General features: G+C 53.3%; 2 protein-coding genes across 2 annotated transcripts; both read left to right on the forward strand.

Moving 5' to 3' along the window:
- Positions 1-183: 183 nt before the first annotated feature.
- Positions 184-5,691, forward strand: LOC135192777 (methanethiol oxidase-like). The gene is given in 13 exon segments (XM_064176155.1): positions 184-382; positions 647-700; positions 1,017-1,129; positions 2,209-2,391; positions 2,881-2,941; positions 2,944-3,000; positions 3,079-3,261; positions 3,580-3,758; positions 3,888-3,966; positions 4,170-4,291; positions 4,378-4,470; positions 4,698-4,816; positions 5,007-5,691. Coding segments are annotated over 13 exon segments (1,581 nt in total). The 5' UTR covers positions 184-207; the 3' UTR covers positions 5,170-5,691.
- An 8,226-nt stretch (positions 5,692-13,917) lies between these two features.
- On the forward strand, positions 13,918-19,357 carry LOC135192776 (methanethiol oxidase-like). The gene is made up of 12 exons (XM_064176154.1): positions 13,918-14,289; positions 14,554-14,607; positions 14,924-15,036; positions 15,407-15,589; positions 16,050-16,170; positions 16,749-16,931; positions 17,250-17,428; positions 17,584-17,662; positions 17,861-17,982; positions 18,068-18,160; positions 18,372-18,490; positions 18,681-19,357. The coding sequence occupies exons 1-12, from the start codon at positions 14,115-14,117 to the stop codon at positions 18,841-18,843; spliced, it is 1,584 nt and encodes a 527-aa protein (XP_064032224.1). The 5' UTR covers positions 13,918-14,114; the 3' UTR covers positions 18,844-19,357.
- The last annotated feature ends 536 nt before the right edge of the window (positions 19,358-19,893 follow it).

A 19,893-nucleotide genomic window follows, 5' to 3' on the forward strand; every position in this document is an offset into this window, starting at 1 on the left:
TTCATAAGCTTGTGTCTTGGCTGGGCCATGGAGGCCTCCAGAGCCCGAAGAAGTCCCCTGCAAACGGCCACAGCCCCAGGATCAGATACAGCAGGTTGTGCTTAGGGAAAAGACCTGCGTGGCCAGCAGATTCTCCCCCAGATTGCTGCTTCCCAAGGCGGAAACAAGCCGCAGCATGGGCTGGCACCTCCCAAACGCTCAGCAGCGATGGCTCCTCCCTTGGCAGGTGGCTTCTCCCCCCACCCCTCTGTCCTGTATATAAGCTCCCCTTGTAGCACCCTCAGCACATCACAACCCACGCCAGCAAAGCAGACAGCAAGCTGCACCTCCAGCTCCTGCACCTCTGCTCTTGACCACACTCACCCAGAAGCCTTCAGCATGGGTAAGACACTCTGCAGCTCCACACAGCCACAGCAGCTCCAGCCTGGCTCTGGCTTCAGACATTGCCTGCAGCCTGCAGACATCTCACCTGGGAACCCACCTGGGCACTGGGAGGTTTGGTCCTCTGCAGCGCTGCGGGAAGGAGAAGGGAGGGACTGAAGGGTGCAGTTGCATCTCAGAAGGTCCACTGGGGGGGACAGAGTCTGCCAAAGAGACACCTTTCAGCACATGGACATTGCTCACTTGGTTCTTCTTCTCCCTTCAGACAGATGCAGGACTCAGTGCTACGAGTACCCCACCTGCCCAGATGTTGTGAAAGGCAAGTCCTCAGTGTGTCTTGGAGTGGGTGGTGTCTGGGGAAGAGATCCATGGCAATGGAGACTACCAGGGGTGAAGTGGCTGTGCTGAGGGCCTTTGCCCACCACTGATGACCTGTAACTCTGGGGACATCCACTGGTGGTGGTCTCTTCCCTCTGGGTCAGATGGATCAGGGCTGCACAGATGTCAGTGAGCAAGCAGGAAGGTTGTGGTGGTCAGAGAAAGAAGTTGAGTCCTACTTGAGACTGGCTGAAGCTTTGCTTTTCCTTTCTGGCTGCTTCATGACCTGGTTCAACACCAACTTTCTGTCCATCTAGTTCCTAGAGAGGAGGTTGCCTACGTGGCCTGTACCTACAGGGAGACATGCAATGACCAGCCTGACTTCCTGGCCACCGTTGACCTCAACCCCAGGTCTCCAACTTACAGTCAGGTACCTGTGTCTGAACTGTTTTCTGCCTTGGCTTGTGACCAGCTGCTGGCTCCGTGCTTCATCCTGCCTCCAGATTCCAGGCATTTGCTCTGCCTTGCTGGGAAGATCAGGCTGCTCTACAGCCTCTCTGTCCTGCTGCTGGCTGTTGATGCCTCACTTCTTGCCTTTGGGCTTCTTCCCTTCTCATCCACTCTGACATGACTCTTGCCTCTTGCTGCCTGATCAAGCCCTGCCAGGGATTGTCTAGGAATCCCCTTGGGAGTTTTGTCATCACAACTCAGCTTCCACTTCTCCACTGGTGTTGTGCACAAGACAGGGACATTGTCTGCTGGGAATGTCACCTTCCTGCTCACTTTCTGCTCTCCTTGTACACTTGGCTCTGGTTGAATCATCTCCATCTCTGTGTCCTCGGGACAGGTTGGCTCTGACTCACTTCCCAACTCACTTCCAGAGAATCTTGGTGCTGTGAGTGAGCTTTTGAGCACATGCTCTGAATCACTGTCAGGGGCTGCTCAGCATGGACAGTGGACTCTAGTGACCCATCAGTTTAGGGTGGCCATCACTTCTCAGAGTCCAGAGCTGCAGCGTCTGGGCATTCTGTTCCACTCTACACCAACCTGTCTGCTCCATCCTCAATGGGAAATGGGCAGTGACTTGTCAGAGGGCTGCAGACAGGTTGTCTACATCAGGGCTGATAGAGAACCTGATTAATCCATTACTGCAAGACCTCTGAAGTCAATGCACCCTCAAGCCACTATGTGCTTTACCACTCTTTGAACTCCATTGCTGGGAGGAGTCTGCAGAGCACAGCAGCAGCTTTGTCAAGATGATGACCACAATTTCTTCGTAGCCATGATTCCCTGAGCTTCAGTGGCACAGAGTGAGGCATTCTTGAAAGAACCTCCACCTTTCTCAGGAGCACAAAGGGCAGTGGCCAGCACAGGAGCAGTGTTCTCCTCCCTCAGGCAGTCCCAGCTACAGCCCCGTGGAGGTCACCAAGGCAGAAGCATCTACCAGCAATTAGTGTCCACATTTCTCCTGCCTCCCTGTGTGAACTCAACTCTCTTTTGGCTGCTTAGGTGATCCACCGCCTGCCCATGCCCAACCTCAAAGATGAGCTGCACTGCTTGGGCTGGAGTGCTGCCTGCAGCTGCTTTGACAATGTCACAGCGAAAAGGAAGCTGATCCTCCCCTCTCTGATTTCCTCCCGCATTTATGTGGTGGATGTGGGTTCCCAGTGCCGGGCTCCCAAGATAATCAAGGTATGACTGAGGTGATTCAAAGACAGCTTTCTGGGAAGGAGTTGGGAACTGGTGCTTCTGGTATGATACCCAGGGAAGAAGGCTTCTCTCTTCGTCTTCTCTTCCACGCTGAGGGAGCTGAGTCATGTTTTCTTCTCAGTTCTCTCCTTGGTAGACCAAGGAAGGCTCCAATCATTGCTGGGTTCCTTCCTGTGGGACTGCTGAATTCAGAGAGGGTTTGATCACACAACACTCAACACCTCCTGAACAGTGAGGTGGACAGGCAAAAGCTTAGGAGTTAGGTGTTGCTGCAATGTTCTCTGTGTAGAGGGAACCTCAGAGGCTTCTGTGACCTCTGCAAGAGGCAGCAAGCCATTGGAGTGTGAGTTCTTGGGAAGAAAGCTCCTGCAAGTGTCAAAGTTGTAGAAGCCTCTGGTGGCCAAAGGCACTGATGGAGAGTGAAATGAGACAAGCAATTGGAGCCTGAAATGCCTGTGTCAAACTTTCCAGATGATTGAGCCAGTGGATGTCTTCTGGAAGTGCAACAAGGCACACCTGGCTGTAGTCCACAGCCGCCCAACGGGGACGTCTTGATTGCCAACACGGGGGATCCAGCTGGCAACGGGAAAGGTGCGTGTGGGAATCCTCCACAAGGAGCCCGACTGGTTTGCACGTGGAGTGTGTCACCTGTCCCTTCTTGTATCCCAGGTGGATTCATCGTGCTGGATGGAGAGACCTTTGAGCTGAAGGGGAACTGGGAAAACGAGTGTGAGACTCCCCCAACTGGCTACGACTTCTGGTACCAGCCACGCCACAATGTGCTGGTCAGCTCCGCTGGACTGGTCCCAAAACGCGCAGGACGTGGATTTGATCCTGACGACCTGAAGAAAGGTGAGGGGATGTAGCTGCAGCTGCTGAGCCACAACTCCCCGAGGTGCTGGGTGCGAGTTGAAGCCATCAGAGGGAGGGGACAGGCAGAGTTCTCCCCAGACCAACCATTTGAGAGCAACAGCTACAGAAGGTGCAGCAGCTGCTCCCAGCACAGCCTGGTCCCATCCTCTCCTGCTGCTGCTGCTCCCCAAACCACTGCATCTCCTCTGCTGATTCTGGTGGATGCTGCCGAGGCTCTCCCTGCCTGTGAGCAGTGTGGGCAGAGATTCTTCCCCAGGGGCTGCCCCCACTCTTCTCAGGTGTTTGTCCTTTCCTCAGGGGTCTATGGGCGCCGCCTGAACGTGTGGAACTTGTCCTGCCGCACCCTGACCCAGTGCTTTGACCTGGGGGAGGACTCTATGCCCTTCAGTGTGAAGTTCCTGCACAACCCCGACGCGGCCGAGGGCTACGTCGCCTGTGCCCTCAGCGGCGTCATCTACCGCTTCTACAAGTGCGAGGCAAGTGCTCTGCAGGGCTCACCCAGCCATTGGGGGCTACAGGGGGAGGAGCAGACAGAGGAGGGAGTTCCTGGAGCACTCAGGGCTCGGCAACCAGCATCACTCATGCTGCTTGTGTTTCCTGTGCAGCGAGAAAACTGGGCAGTGGAGGAGGTGATCCGGATACCAGCCAAGGATGTGTCAGGATGGATTATGCCCAAGATGCCAGGTTTGTGTGTCCTCGGCTCCTGTTTTCCTTTCCCTGCAAGAACCTTGTGCCCCAGCTGGAGCCTGAGCTCTTGAGTGGGTCTCCTGTGCTCAAAAGACAACATTCAGTGTGGTGGGGTGCAGAGGGAAGGGAGCTGGTGCTCAAGGTGAGGTTCGAGTCTGTTGCTACTGCCCTCTCTGAAACTCTCTGTTTCTGTGCTTTAGCCTTCATCTCCGACCTCATCATCTCCATGGATGACAACTTCCTGTATGTCTCCAACTGGCTGCACGGAGACATCCGCCAGTACGAGCTCTCCAAGAACTGCAAGCCCCGGCTGGTGGGACAGGTGAGGCAGGAGCAGGAGGGTTCCTTAGCAGCATCTGCTGGTGAGTAGTGAGAAGCCAACTTGACTGTCACTGTTTTTTCTTGCAGGTCTTTGTGGGAGGCAGCATCCTCAGAGGAGGACCTGTGACTGTGTGCAGAGATGAGGAGCTGAAGTGCCAGCCTGAGCCCTTGGTGGTCAAGGTGAGTTCTGTTTCCTCCCGGGATCCTGTAGGCTTTGGCTCTGCACTGACAATCCTCTGCTCTGGGTATCTGGGGGTGGTCTCTGCTGTGGGACTGCAGTGGTCGGGAGATGCCTTGGGCAGGGAGTGGAAGTATCAGCTCTAACCTACTTTGCTCCCTGCTCCTCCTCTGCTTGGAGGCTTAAAGTCACGAGCCAGGAACATCTCTGTTCTCTCTTCTGCCTTCAGTGCAAGAGGATCTATGGTGGCCCTGCCAAACTACAGCTCAGCCTGGATGGCAAGAGGCTCTACGTCACCAACTCCTTCTACAGCACATGGGACAAGCAGTTCTACCCCAATCTGATCAGGTAAGACATGTCTGGGAGCAAAGGGCTCTCTTTTGGGTGGCTTCTGTGTCAGAAATGGGAAGGAGTCCACTCCCCTCTCTCTGAAGCAGAGAAGGTCTCAAGGAGAGGCAGCAGGAGGGTGAAGTGCAGAGTGGCCTGGCCGGGCCCCTCTTTGCTTGTCTGCAATGGCTGTGCTCTTGTCCCCTCACAGGGAAGGCTCTGCCATGCTGCAGATTGATGTGGACACAGAGAAGGGAGGCCTGACTGTGAACAAGAACTTCCTGGTGGATTTTGGCAAGGAACCCAACGGGCCCTGCCTTGCCCATGACATTCGCTTCCCCTCTGGAGATTCCACTTCTGAAAACGTGGCCTAGGCACCACCTGACAGACTCCCTGCTTCTCCCCCTCCTCTAGTGCAGCCATTAGGAAAGAGTGTGAGTTAGTTGGCTTTGGGGGTCCCTGTTAGTTGCTGGAGTCTGGATTTCTGCTACCATGAGCTGGAGAAGCTCTGGGTGAGGGTAAGGGCTTGGTGCAGCAGACCAGTGAGCAGCGACACACGGCCTCTTTTCAGAGCTGTTCTCAATGCAAAGTGAGCCCTGGGCCTGATCCTCAGAGCAGGGCCCAGGGCAGGTGTCAGGCACAGAGGTGTGCAGGACACAAACCTAGTGAAGTGCCCAGTTCTTCTGAGTCGTTCTTCTGAGTTACTCTTCCTCAGCCAGGTCCTTCCTGGAGAGCCTCCTCCTGACGCGAGAGCCCTCTGGGCTCCCCTTCCCCCGTGCTGGGGTCGATGCGTCGCAGGCGTGGGATGAGCTTTGTTCTGGAAAGAGGAGCCTGGTCCCTCACACTGGTTTGCTCTGGAGTTCTGCTTTAAACACCAATAAAACTGCATTGCATCAGCTGCAGCTTCATGTCTCTTCCTTCTCTGCAGCCTTTCAGATCAACTTCACAGGAAGCAAACGCCACAGTGCTCACTGACCCCACCAGGACTCTGCAGCAGCTCCTGCTGGGCTGCCCAGCAGCTTCTGCTAGAGGTTGTCTTTACATGGCCTGGTTTTGATGGGCTCCTGCAGAACATGTTTCACAGTCAAACATGGGAACCTTTTGTTCCTTTTCTGCCCCAAATCAACCTACCTTGTCCAAGCCATCTGGTGCTGGCATCACCCAAACCAATCATTTGGTTATAGTATGGCTCCAGGATAGGTGAAGGATTGGAGGGACACATTTAGTAGACACAGTAGTGCAGTTCTTTATGTGTGGTTGAAGGACTGATGCTGGTGAGGACATTGGTTCCAGTTTGATGCATTCACAGGGACAGCATCATCATAGTCTAGTTGATTGAACAGGTCTGTGTGATAGGCTGGACTGGAAGAGCTTAGAGGTCTCTTCCAATCTGGTTGATCCTATGGTTCTGTGATCCCAGCACAGCTGAGGTAGAAGAAAATCAGATGAGAGATTTCATCCTGAACACTGCATACACTTGGCTTGGTGTTGGCAAAATGACCTCAATCCTTTAAAAAGTCTCTTTCCTCTTCCTGAGTTTCTCACAAAAGCAAGATGTGGTTCCTTGAGCTGTAGATCCTCTTCCTGCTACTCACACACTGTACAGGAAGTCCCATCCCAGTCACACAGTGTCAGCCTGTTCACTGCACAGGACAGCAGCTGCTGGCCACCCAAACCCTGCTGCAAGCCTACACAGTTTCTTTTTGCCTTGAGCATCTTCGCTGAGCTACAGCTTGCAGCCAAAGCCATCAGCAGTTTGCAGGTGGCAAAAATCAGGATACAAAGAGGATCCCTCTAAATTTTAGCCTGGGGAGGAACCAGCTCTCTTCACCCTCACACTGCTGAAGCTCTCTGGAGTATCATGATGGCTCCAGTGTGACACCCTGTTCTGCATCTCCAGAGCTGCCTTCTTTGAGCAGCCTTCTCAGGGACATCCTGAGGTGGCTTTGCAATGAGCTTTATCTCACCTACCCTCAGATTCCACAAAGCAGAAATGCCTCCTCCTCTCCAATGGCCATAGGGACACTCTGGCCAGCAGACACCCCCCGAGCCAGTCCTTCACAGCTTTCAGCAGTTCCCCAAAACTGGTTTTTTCCTGGGGCTAAGAGGGAATTTCCTGAGGAGCTGAGGCTGTCCTTAGACTGCTCTGCCCAGGAATATGCCAAATTATCACCTTAACTTGTGACTCATAGGACTGGAAACCACAGTCCTGACAAATGATGGTGAGAGATGTTGTGACTGCTCCATTTTGCCCTGGGTTTCCTTTTCAGATGAACCTTCCTTTTGTCTTCCCCTTCCAAATAGCAGCAGAGGCAAGAAGTAACCCCAGCTGATACTCAGCTCTTGGCAGGAGACGACTCACCCATCTGATCTCCTCCCCTCTAGTCCACAGGCTGCAGCAGATGGGTATTGAGATCTTGGTTGATGAAAAGCTCAACATGAGCCAGCATGAGTCAGCAGTGTGCACATGCAGCCCAGACAGCCAACCGTGTCCTGGGCTGCATCAAGAGCAGCATGGCAAGGGAGGTGATTCTCCCCCTTTACTCTGCTCTCATCAGACCCCATCTGGAGTGCTGTGTGCAGTTCTGGAGCCCCCAACACAAGAAGGACATGGAACTGTTGGAGTGAGTCCAGAGGAGAGCCACGAAGATGCTCAAAGGGCTGCAGCAGCTCTGCTATGAGGACAGGCTGAGAGAGTTGGGGATCTTCAGCCTGGAGCAGAGAAGGCTTCGAGGAGAGCTTGGAGCAGCCTTCCAGTATCTGAAGGGGGCTACAGGAGGGCTGGGGAGGAACTATTGACAAAGTCTTGTAATGACAGGATGAGGAGGAATGGGTTTAAGCTGGCAGAGGGGAGATTTAAACAGGATGTTAGGAAGAAGTTCTTTACAGTGAGGGAGGTCAGACACTCAAACAGGTTGCTCAGGCACATTATGGATGCTTCCTCCCTGGAGGTGTTCAAAACTAGTTTAGATGAGGCCTTGAGTGGCCTGTTCTAGCGGGAGGTGTCCCTGCCTATGGCAGGGGGGTGGAACTAGATGATCTTCGAGGTCCCTTCCAAGCTAAACCATTCCATGAATCTATGATTTTATGATCTTTTAACCCTCCTGAAGGCTTCTTGCTAAACTTTTGCAGCATTTGCTCATTCTGGGCTGAACACACAGAACTGCACCGAGTGTGAAGGTGACCTTTGTTTACTTGAAGAACACTGCCAGGAAGACAAGGATGCAAATGGACTTTCTGGCTGGTTCTTAAAGTATTTTGCAGAGGAATCATGGATATTGCAGAGACTGGAGGAGGGGTTTGATTGGGTTGCTTCCCCATAGACAAAAATGAGTCCCTGGAGTGGAATCTGCAATGTTTGGGGAACTGCTCAGCATGTGCAGTCCTGGCTTGCATTTCACAGAATGCATTGCCTTGGAAGGGACCCTCAAAGGTCATCCTGTCCAATCCTCCTCTAGTCAGCAGGGCCACCTCCAACTCGATCAGGTTGCTCAGGACCTCATCAAGCTTAACTTTGAATGTCTCCAGGGATGAGGCCTCTCCTCTGGGAGAGAAAAGTCAACTTTCCTTTTCATCTGTGACAAGGCAGGAGCCTGCTCTGCAGCACTGGCAGGGACTGAAGGAAAGCTGCTGATGCCCATCTTCAAGCAGAGGCACAGGCGAGAAACAAAAGCAGGTCCTTCTGGTCCATCCTCCCCAGCTGCACGGTGCTGCTGGTGGAGCAATGGGGCTCTTGTGAGAGGGCTGGGTGGAAGGAGCTGATCCAGTGCTGCCCAGAAGGTGACTCAGGGTCCATCTCTCCAGGGATCCACAGGGCAGGGCCCCTTAGAATCACTGCTTATCACATGCTGCCTGAAATCACAACCTGAGGATGTGGCTTTCAGATAGGCTGCTCCAGTTGTAGCTGTGGGCTCTGGTGGGGAAGGGTGATCCCAGTGCTGCCACCCTGCTCCTGGACAGACCTTTGTGCCCTCTCCCCTGGGAGTTCCAGGGAGTGTGTTCCAAGTTACTCAAGTTAGCCATTTGAAACAGATGAGTGGCACCCAGAAAAGTGATCTTCTGCTTTATTCTCTCCTGAGAGAGCATCAGATGGGCGCCAGAACTCTGTGACCTCTGGAATCCTGTGTTGAGGGCACTCAAAAGTGTTTATCCACAGCTTCAGAATGGACATTCACAGCTCTAATTTTGATCATTGTTGCTCAAGTGCTGTTGGCACAGTGTGTAAAATCCAACTCCTGAACAAGTGCAGAACTTCAGCTGTGAGCTCTCCACATCACAGACACAGATGTGCCACCAACCAGCAGCAAGGAGTTGCCCTCACTCACTCCTCACAGATGGTCCCAGTGCAGCAAGACTCAGGGGAGTGTTGGCATGAAAGTCTCCTTGTTCTCTCTGCCTCTTGGAGTGAAATGATTCTGCCTGCCTCTGGCTGTGTGCTCCACCACCATGGCCAAGCTGAACAATGGGCATCACCACTCTAGGGTGGGGGAACACAGGCACCATGTGTTTTGTAGATGTGTCATCAAGGACAAGGAACAAGCTGATACCCCTGAGTTTAATTCCTTCCTTCTTTCGTGTAGTGGACAGGAGAAGAAACTCTTGAGCTGTGTTAAGATGCCTCTGGGAGGGAGATGGAATCTGGAGATTTTGGAACAAGATCTAAGGAAAAGGACTTTGAGATTACTCCTCAGTGGCTGTGTAGGCAAATACTGAACTGGGGCTCAGCAGCAGTCACAGTAGAAAGGAGACCTTAGCTTAGACATGGAAAAATAGGAAACGTGGGGTACACTTACATTAGGGTTTGGATCCTTAGTCCATTATCCCAGCTTCCTTCTTCTTTCTCAGAGGAGGATGGTGAACTTTGGAAGGAACTCAAATGGCTTGGTGGTGCTGCTGAGGCAAAGTGTTCTCCCAGCACAGTCTGTGTGCTGTGCCAGTCTGCACTCCATTGCATCACCTGCTCTTGCCCATGAGCACAATTCCAGCATGTTCTTCCTTATCAGGGATGCAGGCGATGGTCAGGAGGAGGGGAGCAGTTGCCACCTCAGCATGGGCTGTCTGTGGAGCCCCTGATTGCTTTCCCATGCCATGGCTTCCCATCTCTGCTGGCCACAGGAGCTGCTTTTGGACCATGAGCAGACCACGCTGGTGGAGTTGTCCGTTCACCACCACACACTGGCTCGCTGGTGCTGCTGAGCCTGCTCTTATCCTCCCTGCTATCAGCTTAATTAGAAAACTCTGCTGCCCACAGCTGGGTTTGGTGAGGGATGCCAAAGACGTCACCAGGGGAAGCCAAATGGGATGACCAGCAAAGGTGGTTAATGAGTGGAAGAGTAATGAACTTTTTAATGAGCAGGTGTGCAGGTGCCAGAAGAAGGTACAGTGAGACATGCACATCGTGACAGCAGAAGCCTGCAAAGAGGCACCAGCCAAGCACCACGAGAGCAATGGGGAGCTCTGAGTGGGCCAGCAGAGATGAGTAAGGCCACGTTGAGCTGTTCTGAGGAGGACAGCCAGCTCTGCAATGGATCTGCTCCTGTGCTGAAGGCTTCCTGCTGCTCCGCAGGGTGTGAGCTCTTGAATTCTGCCCCGTGCCAACTGGAAGCCAGGCCAGTTCCCAACCCTGGCACCTCTTTGTGAGCTTGAGACAAGCTTGCTGCCCTTAGGAGACATGGAAAAGTTTGCCTCTAGGAACTGGAGATGGAAACAGGTTCTTTGCTTCCACTTGTCCAAGCATGGCCCGAAGAACATGCAGCATGTTGCCACCATGCATGAGCTGCAGCCTGTTGAACCACAGTGTTGACAGGCTGCAAATGCTGCACAAGGCAGCCCCAGGCTGAAAGCTGTCCTGGGCAAGCAGCAGGGAAAGCCTTCTGTGCTGCATCAGAGGAGGTTGTAGCAGCTGCTTCCACATCTGGCAGGCTCCAACGAGCTGAAGTTGAAGGGTTTAATGTTCAGACACCATGACGGTGGAATGAGAGCTGATGCTCAGCATGTGGGTCTCATGGCACTGGCCTGTCAGGTGTTCTTTGGTGGATGTGCAATGGTCTATCAATGCTAACCTGATAGCATTCTATGATGCCAGAACTGAATGGGTAGATTCAGGGAGAGCAGTGGATGTAGTCCACCTTGACCTTAGCAAGCCTTTGACACTGTCTCCCATCATAGTCTGGTGAGCAAGCTCAGGGAGTGTGGGATGGAAGAGCAGGCAGTGAGGTGGATTAGGAACTAGTTACAAGATAGAGCTCAAAGATTGGTGATCAATGGTGCTAGGTCCAGCTGGAGAGCTGTAACCAGTGGAGTCCCCTCGGGATCAGTGCTGGGTCCAGTCCTGTTCAACATCTTCATCAATGACTCTGATAAGGGCACAGACAGACAGAGTCTGCTCAGCAAGTTTGCTGATGACACCAAACTGGGAGGCTTGGCTGAGACAGCTGCAGGCTGCGAGGCCATCCAGAGAGCCCTGGACAGGCAGAGCTGGGCACAGAGGAGCCAAATGAGGTTCAACAAGGACAAGTGCAGAGTCCTGCACCTGGGGAGGAAGAACAAACTGCACTAGGACAGGCTGGAAGGTGACTGCTGAGGAGCAGCTCTGTGGAGAGGAACCTGGGAGTGCTGGGGGAGAGCATCCCTAGCACAGCAATGTGCCCTTGTGGCCAAGAAGGCCAATGGGGTCCTTGGGTGTATTAAGCAGAGTGTGCCCAGCAGATCAAGGGAGGTTCTCCTGCCCCTCTGCTCTGCTGAGACCTCATCTTGAATACTGCCTTCAGCTTTAGGCTCCCCAGTTTTAGAGGGACAGGAACTGCTGGAGAGGGTCCAGCTGAAGGCTACAAGGATGATGAGGGGACTGGAGGGCACTGCCTGATGAGGAGAGGCTGAGGGAGCTGGGGCTGAGAGTCTGGAGAAGACTGAGAGGGGATTTAATAAATCCTTGTAAGCATCTGAGGGCTGGGGGTCAGCAGGGGGGGGACAGGCTCTGGGGGTCAGGAGGTGAGGATAGGCTCTGGGGGCCAGGAGGAGACAGGGACAGACTCTGCTCACTGCTCTCTGGGATAGGACAAGGAGCAATGGGTGTAAGCTGCAGCACAGGAGGTTCCACCTCAACACAAGGGGAAACTTCTTTACTATAAGGGTCACAGAGCACTGGCACAGGCTGCCCAGAGAGGTTGTGGAGTCTCCTTCTCTGGAGACTTCCAAGGCCTGTTTGGATGTGTTCCTCTGTGAGCTGTGTTAGATTGTGTGGTCCTGCTCTGGCAGGGGAGTTGGACTCGATCTGCTTGGGTCCCTTCCAACCTCTAACATCCTGTGAGCCTGTGATCAATGAGTCTCCTTCCATTTGGAGATGGTGACATCCTGTAGGCATTAAACCTGGTGTTACATTGACCTCCTGAAGTCCAGTGTGGGCCCCAGCACCTTAATCCAATTTGGTCTCAGGCAGCTGAACTACTCCATGTGCAGCACAGCCCTTTGGTGCCTCTTTCTTCTGGCATCCTTCACAGTTCCTGCTCATGTTTCCTTGGTTTCCTGACGTCTAGGACAGATTCTTCTGCTGGAGCATTGCAGGCCAGAGGTGATACCATGCCTAGCTAAACAAGCTGCACTAAAACTGTGGAAAAGCTGTCTGGAAGTGTCTTCATGACATGCCTGATTTGATGAGGGCAGAATTTCTTTCTGTGGGGTACTCTTGGCCAAGATCTTAACTTCTTTCATAGTCAAGAACACAAAGCTTCAAGCCATGACTTAGTTTTCTCCTTCCATAGAATCAGGTAGGTTGGAAGAGACCTCCAAGATCATCCAGCCCAACCTATGACCTAGCCCTGTCCAGTCAACTAGGCCATGGCACTAAGTGCCTCATCCAGGTTAGTATTTTAACATCATCTCCTTGCTTTACATAGAACTTTGATGATGTGCCTAGGATGGAGCTTGGCTGGTGGCATGGAGGCGTCTGGCTGTGGTAGGTGAGGATCCTCCTCCTGACATTCTTTGCCCTGGCACTGATGAAATGGATTTTGCTGAACAAATGAAGTTTTGCCAACTTCAGTGCTCTGATGCCCCTCACTTACAGGACAGACCAAGTCAGGCTGCTCTTGTGGCCGCCTGTCACGTTTGAAGTGCTCTTCTGGAAGCCATTTAATTACAGCCCTGCTGAGATGGACTAATCTGTCCTCTCCTCTGATAGAGATCTCCTGAGGGCTCCTCTAATGGCACTGTCAGATGTTTCTGCATTCCTGTGTGGAGCAATTCCTTATCCCATGGAATCTGCCCACTGATTGAGAAGCTCTTCCACAAGATCTGATGATACTCACATTCCATGGCACTTGGTGTTCTCTTCCTGCTTCAGCTTGGCAGCTGCTGACAGCCAAGGTCATGGCGATCTCAGGAGGAGACCTTCATCCAAAATGCTGCTCTCCAACAAGGCCTTTGCTGTCCCTGGGTGTGTTTTGTGGCAGTTCAGTCCAGTTTCAACCCCACTGGTGCCAGGCACTTCATGGTGTTGTTGCCCACGGTGGGGCTCTGGGTGCTCGTTGCTCAGACTGGAGGGGAGAGTGAGTGGCTACTGCTGAGGTAGGACCTGTGCTGAATGGCCTCAGATCCTAAATGTTCCCATGGCCCAGAGCTGGGCTGGCTCTCCCACATGGAGATACTAACCTGAGAGGCACCTGGCATGGCCTGACCTTGCAGGTGTTGCATCAACAAGAGCACAGACTCTGTTTCCTCAGGCATCCATTTCCACCTTCAAGAGTTTTCCAGCTGTCCTCATCTGACCTCGGCACTGCTGCAGCCCCCTCCCAGCTCTGACTGCTGCTGTCTCCCACTCTGCACTCCCTCAAGCTCCAGAAGTCTTTCTTCTGGGTAGAGACACCTCGGGGCTGGGCACACTGAGCGCCTGCCAGGTTGCCACGATGCCTTCAGCTCGGCCCTCATCCAGAGACGTGCCTTCTGTCAGGGTCCACCTTCCAGAGGTGCCTTTAGTGGCCTTCACATTTTCCAACCTTGTAATTTCCAGCAGGCTGCTGATGGGGCCCATTATCTAGCTGGGCTTCTCAGCCCTCCTCTGGAATTTGCAGCCTCTGCACATTTGCATGGCAGCAGCCTGGGCACAGGGGATGGCTTCATAAGCTTGTGTCTTGGCTGGGCCATGGAGGCCTCCAGAGCCCGAAGAAGTCCCCTGCAAACGGCCACAGCCCCAGGATCAGATACAGCAGGTTGTGCTTAGGGAAAAGACCTGCATGGCCAGCAGATTCTCCCCCAGATTGCTGCTTCCCGAGGCGGAAACAAGCCGCAGCATGGGCTGGCACCTCCCAAACGCTCAGCAGCGATGGCTCCTCCCTTGGCAGGTGGCTTCTCCCCCCACCCCTCTGTCCTGTATATAAGCTCCCCTTGTAGCACCCTCAGCACATCACAACCCACGCCAGCAAAGCAGACAGCAAGCTGCACCTCCAGCTCCTGCACCTCTGCTCTTGACCACACTCACCCAGAAGCCTTCAGCATGGGTAAGACACTCTGCAGCTCCACACAGCCACAGCAGCTCCAGCCTGGCTCTGGCTTCAGACATTGCCTGCAGCCTGCAGACATCTCACCTGGGAACCCCCCTGGGCACTGGGAGGTTTGGTCCTCTGCAGCGCTGCGGGAAGGAGAAGGGAGGGACTGAAGGGTGCAGTTGCATCTCAGAAGGTCCACTGGGGGGGACAGAGTCTGCCAAAGAGACACCTTTCAGCACATGGACATTGCTCACTTGGTTCTTCTTCTCCCTTCAGACAGATGCAGGACTCAGTGCTACGAGTACCCCACCTGCCCAGATGTTGTGAAAGGCAAGTCCTCAGTGTGTCTTGGAGTGGGTGGTGTCTGGGGAAGAGATCCATGGCAGTGGAGACTACCAGGGGTGAAGTGGCTGTGCTGAGGGCCTTTGCCCACCACTGATGACCTGTAACTCTGGGGACATCCACTGGTGGTGGTCTCTTCCCTCTGCGTCAGATGGATCAGGGCTGCACAGATGTCAGTGAGCAAGCAGGAAGGTTGTGGTGGTCAGAGAAAGAAGTTGAGTCCTACTTGAGACTGGCTGAAGCTTTGCTTTTCCTTTCTGGCTGCTTCATGACCTGGTTCAACACCAACTTTCTGTCCATCTAGTTCCTAGAGAGGAGGTTGCCTACGTGGCCTGTACCTACAGGGAGACATGCAATGACCAGCCTGACTTCCTGGCCACCGTTGACCTCAACCCCAGGTCTTCAAGCTATGGCCAGGTACCTGTGCCTCACCTGTTTTTTGCTGGGCTAGTGCCCAGCTGCTGGCTCTGTGTAACAGATTTGTACCATTTTCTCTTCTCTACTGCCCTCTGTACCTTCACCTTTATATCTCGGGAACAAGGCAGCTCTGACTGACTTCTCAACTTCCAGAGAATCCCATTCTTAACTGGAAACTTACTTACCTGTCTCCAATGTCTGCAAAACCAAATTTTCTACATCTACATAGCATCTTTTGGCTGATCACTCACAGTTCAGCTTCAACCTTTGGTGGAGGGAGTGGTGCTCTCACCTCTAAGTTGCATGCTGTGCTTATGTGCCCATTTCTTCTGCCTCCCTCTATGAACTCAACTCTCTTTTGGCTTCTTAGGTGATCCACCGCCTGCCCATGCCCAACCTCAAAGACGAGCTGCACTGCTTGGGCTGGAGTGCTGCCTGCAGCTGCTTTGACAGTTCCACAGCAAAAAGGAAGCTGATCCTCCCCTCTCTGATCTCCTCCCGCATTTACGTGGTGGATGTGGGTTCCCAGTGCCGGGTTCCCAAGATAATCAAGGTATGACTGGGCTGGATCCCACATGCTGGGAGGGACTGGGGAGATGATGCTTCTGGAATAATACCCAGGGAAGAAGGCTTCTCTTTTTGTCCTCTCTTCCATCCTGATCTCAGAGAGCCGAGTCATGTTTCCCTCTCCATTCTCTCCCTGTAAGACCTAAGAAGGTCAAATCACTGTTGTGAGCCTGTTGAGTTCAGAGAGGGTCTGATCACTGGAAGCCATGTTACAGAGATAAAGGGTTATGAGTTAGGTGTTGCTGCAATCTTCTCTGTGTAGAGGGAAGCTCAGAGGCTTCTGTATCTTCTGCAAGGTGGAGCAGGTTCTAGGAGCATGAACTCCTGGGAAGAAAGCTCCTGCAAGTGTAAGAGTTGAGAAGTCTCTGGTGGGCAAGGGCTATGCTGGAGAGTCTGAAAAGAGCAGAGCAGTCAGAGACTGAAGTGTGTGTCTCAACTTTTTCCAGATGATTGAGCCAGTGGATGTCTTCTGGAAGTGCAACAAAGGACACTTGGCTACAACCCACAGCCTGCCCAACAGGGATGTCTTGATTGCCAACATGGGGGATGCAGCTGGCAACGGGAAAGGTGCGTTCTGGAATCCTTCCAGCAATGTGATTCCTTCCAGAAAAACACCAAATTCCACCTTGCAGAGAGTCACACACAAACCTGAGAGACTTCCTGGAAGGTCCCAATTCTTCTGTGCTGCTCCAAGCACGATAATTGCCCACAAGCAGGAGATGTACGATGAGGACCTGAAGACAAACATCAGAGGAAGAGCTGCTCTCCTCCACACGTTCAGGTGTTCAGTTGACCTGCCTTACCACACCTTACCAGGTCTTGTCCATCCATGGACTGCCTGAAAATGAGGACATGAAGCCACCACTACCAACACAGCTAACCTGGCCAACTAAGAACACATAATGAGTGCTAGGTTGGAATAATTTTTGCTCCCACAAACTTCTGCATAGCATGGACAGGAATCCACAAACACAACTCGTCACCCAGCACTGAGTTGTAGAGTCCTTGCAGCTGAGTGCCTCCAGGTGTAAATGGGTTGGAAGCTCTTGGCCTTTGAGTCTGGGCTAATGCACAAATCCTGTTTGCAAGTTACCTGTTTGCAAGTGGAGTGTGTGATTTGTCACCAGTCCCTTCTTGTATCCCAGGTGGATTCATCGTGCTGGATGGAGATACTTTTGAGCTGAAGGGGAACTGGGAAAATGAGTGTGAGGCTCCCCCAACTGGCTACGACTTCTGGTACCAGCCACGCCACAATGTGCTCATCAGCTCTGCTGGATCTGTCCCAAGACGCGCAGGACGTGGATTTGATCCTGACGACTTGAAGAAAGGTGAGGGAATGTAGCTGCAGCTGCTGAGCCACAACTCCCCGAGGTGCTGGGTGCGAGTTGAAGCCATCAGAGGGAGGAGACAGGCAGAGTTCTCCCCAAACCAACCATTTGTGAGCAACAGCTACAGAAGGTGCAGCAGCTGCTCCCAGCACAGGCTGGTCCCATCTTCTCCTGTTGCTGCTGCTCCCCAAACCACTGCATCTCCTCTGCTGATTCTGGTGGTTGCTGCCGAGGCTCTCCTTGCCTGTGAGCAGTGTGGGCAGAGATTCTTCCCCAGGGGCTGCCCCCACTCTTCTCAGGTGTTTGTCCTTTCCTCAGGGGTCTATGGGCGCCGCCTGAACGTGTGGAACTTGTCCTGCCGCACCCTGACCCAGTGCTTTGACCTGGGGGAGGACTCCATGCCCTTCAGTGTGAAGTTCCTGCACAACCCCAACGCGGCCGAGGGCTACGTCGCCTGTGCCCTCAGCGGCGTCATCTACCGCTTCTACAAGTGCGAGGCAAGTGCTCTGCAGGGCTCACCCAGCCACTGGGGGCTACAGGGGGAGGAGCAAGAGCTTTGAGGTGGCAGACAAATAGAAGCAGGCGCAGGGAGTTCCTGGAGCACTCAGGGCTCGGCAACCAGCTTCACTCATGCTGCTTGTTTCCTGTGCAGAGAGAAAACTGGGCAGTGGAGGAGGTGATCCGGATACCAGCCAAGGATGTGTCAGGATGGATTATGCCCAAGATGCCAGGTTTGTGTGTCCTCAGCTCCTGTTTTCCTTTTCCTCCCAGAGCCTTGTGCCCCAGCTGGAGCCTGAGCTCTTGAGTGGGTCTCCTGTACTCAAAGGACAACATTCAGCATGGTGGGGAAAGAAGGGAGCTGGTGCTCAAGGTGAGGTTTGTGTCGGTTGCTGCTGCCCTCTCTGGAGCTCTCTGTTTCTGTGTTTCAGCCTTCATCTCTGACCTCATCATCTCCACGGATGACAAGTTCCTGTATGTCTCCAACTGGCTGCACGGAGACATCCGCCAGTACGAGCTCTCCAAGAACTGCAAGCCCCGGCTGGTGGGACAGGTGAGGCAGGAGCAGGAGGGTTCCTTAGCAGCATCTGCTGGTGAGTAGTGAAAAGTCAACTTGCCTCTCACTGCTTTGCTTGCAGGTCTTTGTGGGAGGCAGCATCCTCAGAGGAGGACCTGTGACTGTGTGCAGAGATGAGGAGCTGAAGTGCCAGCCTGAGCCCTTGGTGGTCAAGGTGAGTTCTGCAGCTTCTTTCTCTCTGGGGTCCTGTAGGCTTTGCCACTGCTCTGACAGTCCTCTCTGTGGTCGCAGTCTCCACTGTGGGTCCACTGTGTCTGCAGTGTCTGGGAGATGCCTGAAGCAGGGAGGGGAATAAAAAACTTTGCTCCCTGCTCCTCCTCTTCAGGAGGAGCCAGATACATCTCTGTTCTCTCTTCTGCCTTCAGTGCAAGAGGATCTATGGTGGCCCTGCCAAACTACAGCTCAGCCTGGATGGCAAGAGGCTCTACGTCACCAACTCCTTCTACAGCACATGGGACAAGCAGTTCTACCCCAACCTGATCAGGTAAGACATGTCTGGGAGCAAAGGGCTCTCTTTTGGGTGGCTTCTGTGTCAGAAATGGGAAGGAGTCCACTCCCCTCTCTCTGAAGCAGAGAAGGTCTCAAGGAGAGGCAGCAGGAGGGTGAAGTGCAGAGTGGCCTGGCCGGGCCCCTCTTTGCTTGTCTGCAATGGCTGTGCTCTTGTCCCCTCACAGGGAAGGCTCTGCCATGCTGCAGATTGATGTGGACACAGAGAAGGGAGGCCTGACTGTGAACAAGAACTTCCTGGTGGATTTTGGCAAGGAACCCAACGGGCCCTGCCTTGCCCATGACATTCGCTTCCCCTCTGGAGATTCCACTTCTGAAAACGTGGCCTAGGCACCACCTGACAGACTCCCTGCTTCTCCCCCTCCTCTAGTGCAGCCATTAGGAAAGAGTGTGAGTTAGTTGGCTTTGGGGGTCCCTGTTAGTTGCTGGAGTCTGGATTTCTGCTACCATGAGCTGGAGAAGCTCTGGGTGAGGGTAAGGGCTTGGTGCAGCAGACCAGTGAGCAGCGACACACGGCCTCTTTTCAGAGCTGTTCTCAATGCAGTGAATCCCTGGGCTTGATCCTCAGAGGAGGACCCAAGGCAGCTGTCAGACACAGAGATGTGTAGGACACAAACCACGTGAAGTATCCAGTTATTTTCAGTTGCTCATCCTTAGCCAGGTCCTTGCTGCAGAGCCCTCCCCTGGAGTAAAAGCTCTCTGGGCTCCCTTTCCCCCATGCTGGGGTCAATGCGTCGCAGTCGCAGGCATGGGAAGAGCTTTGTTCTGGAAAGAGGAGCCTGGTCCCTGACACTGGTTTGCTCTGGAGTTCTGCTTTAAACACCAATAAAACCGCATTGCATCAGCTGCAGCTTCACATCTCTTCTTTGAAGCCTTTCTATATTGTCCTCAGAAGTGGGTAACAATTTATCTTCACTTTCTTTCTTCACACTTTGATGGTTTAAGATACCACTACAGCTCTTCTGTGCATCCTTACTACTCCCAGAAGAAAGCAAATCCCTTCTGAAGGCAATCCCCTTGCCTTCAGCTCCAGACATTTAGTGAGATGATCAAAGATCTAGAAGTTGCCCCCTTTGGAAGCCTCCTCTCACTAGTAATGAAGATGATATCTGATGAGGTCTCCAGTTTCAGGAGGCAAGAGGCATCCCAGAGGTGCTGTTTGTGGGTGACACTCTGGTGTGATCCTCCAGAACTGTTTTTTTTGAGCAACATCCCTGCTTTTGAGGTGGCTTTGCAATGAGCCTTATCTCACCTACCTTCAGACCTTGCAAAGCAGAGGTGCTTCCGCCTCTCCACCAGCTGGAGGGACACTGGCCAGCTGACACCTCCAACCTCTGGAGGGGCTTTAAATCCAGGTGTCTCTTCCACGCATGTCTCTTT

The sequence above is a fragment of the Pogoniulus pusillus genome, chromosome 43, assembly GCF_015220805.1.
Source record: "Pogoniulus pusillus isolate bPogPus1 chromosome 43, bPogPus1.pri, whole genome shotgun sequence".
Taxonomy (NCBI): Eukaryota; Metazoa; Chordata; class Aves; order Piciformes; family Lybiidae; genus Pogoniulus; species Pogoniulus pusillus.

Excerpts from the sequence above, each read along its gene's own strand:
- LOC135192776 (XM_064176154.1), top strand. The coding sequence starts at position 14,115 with ATGGCTCCTCCCTTGGCAGGTGGCTTCTCCCCCCACCCCTCTGTCCTG. Across the intron at positions 14,290-14,553 it reads CCCAGAAGCCTTCAGCATGG|ACAGATGCAGGACTCAGTGC; the intron begins GTAAGACACTCT and ends TTCTCCCTTCAG. Across the intron at positions 14,608-14,923 it reads CTGCCCAGATGTTGTGAAAG|TTCCTAGAGAGGAGGTTGCC; the intron begins GCAAGTCCTCAG and ends CTGTCCATCTAG.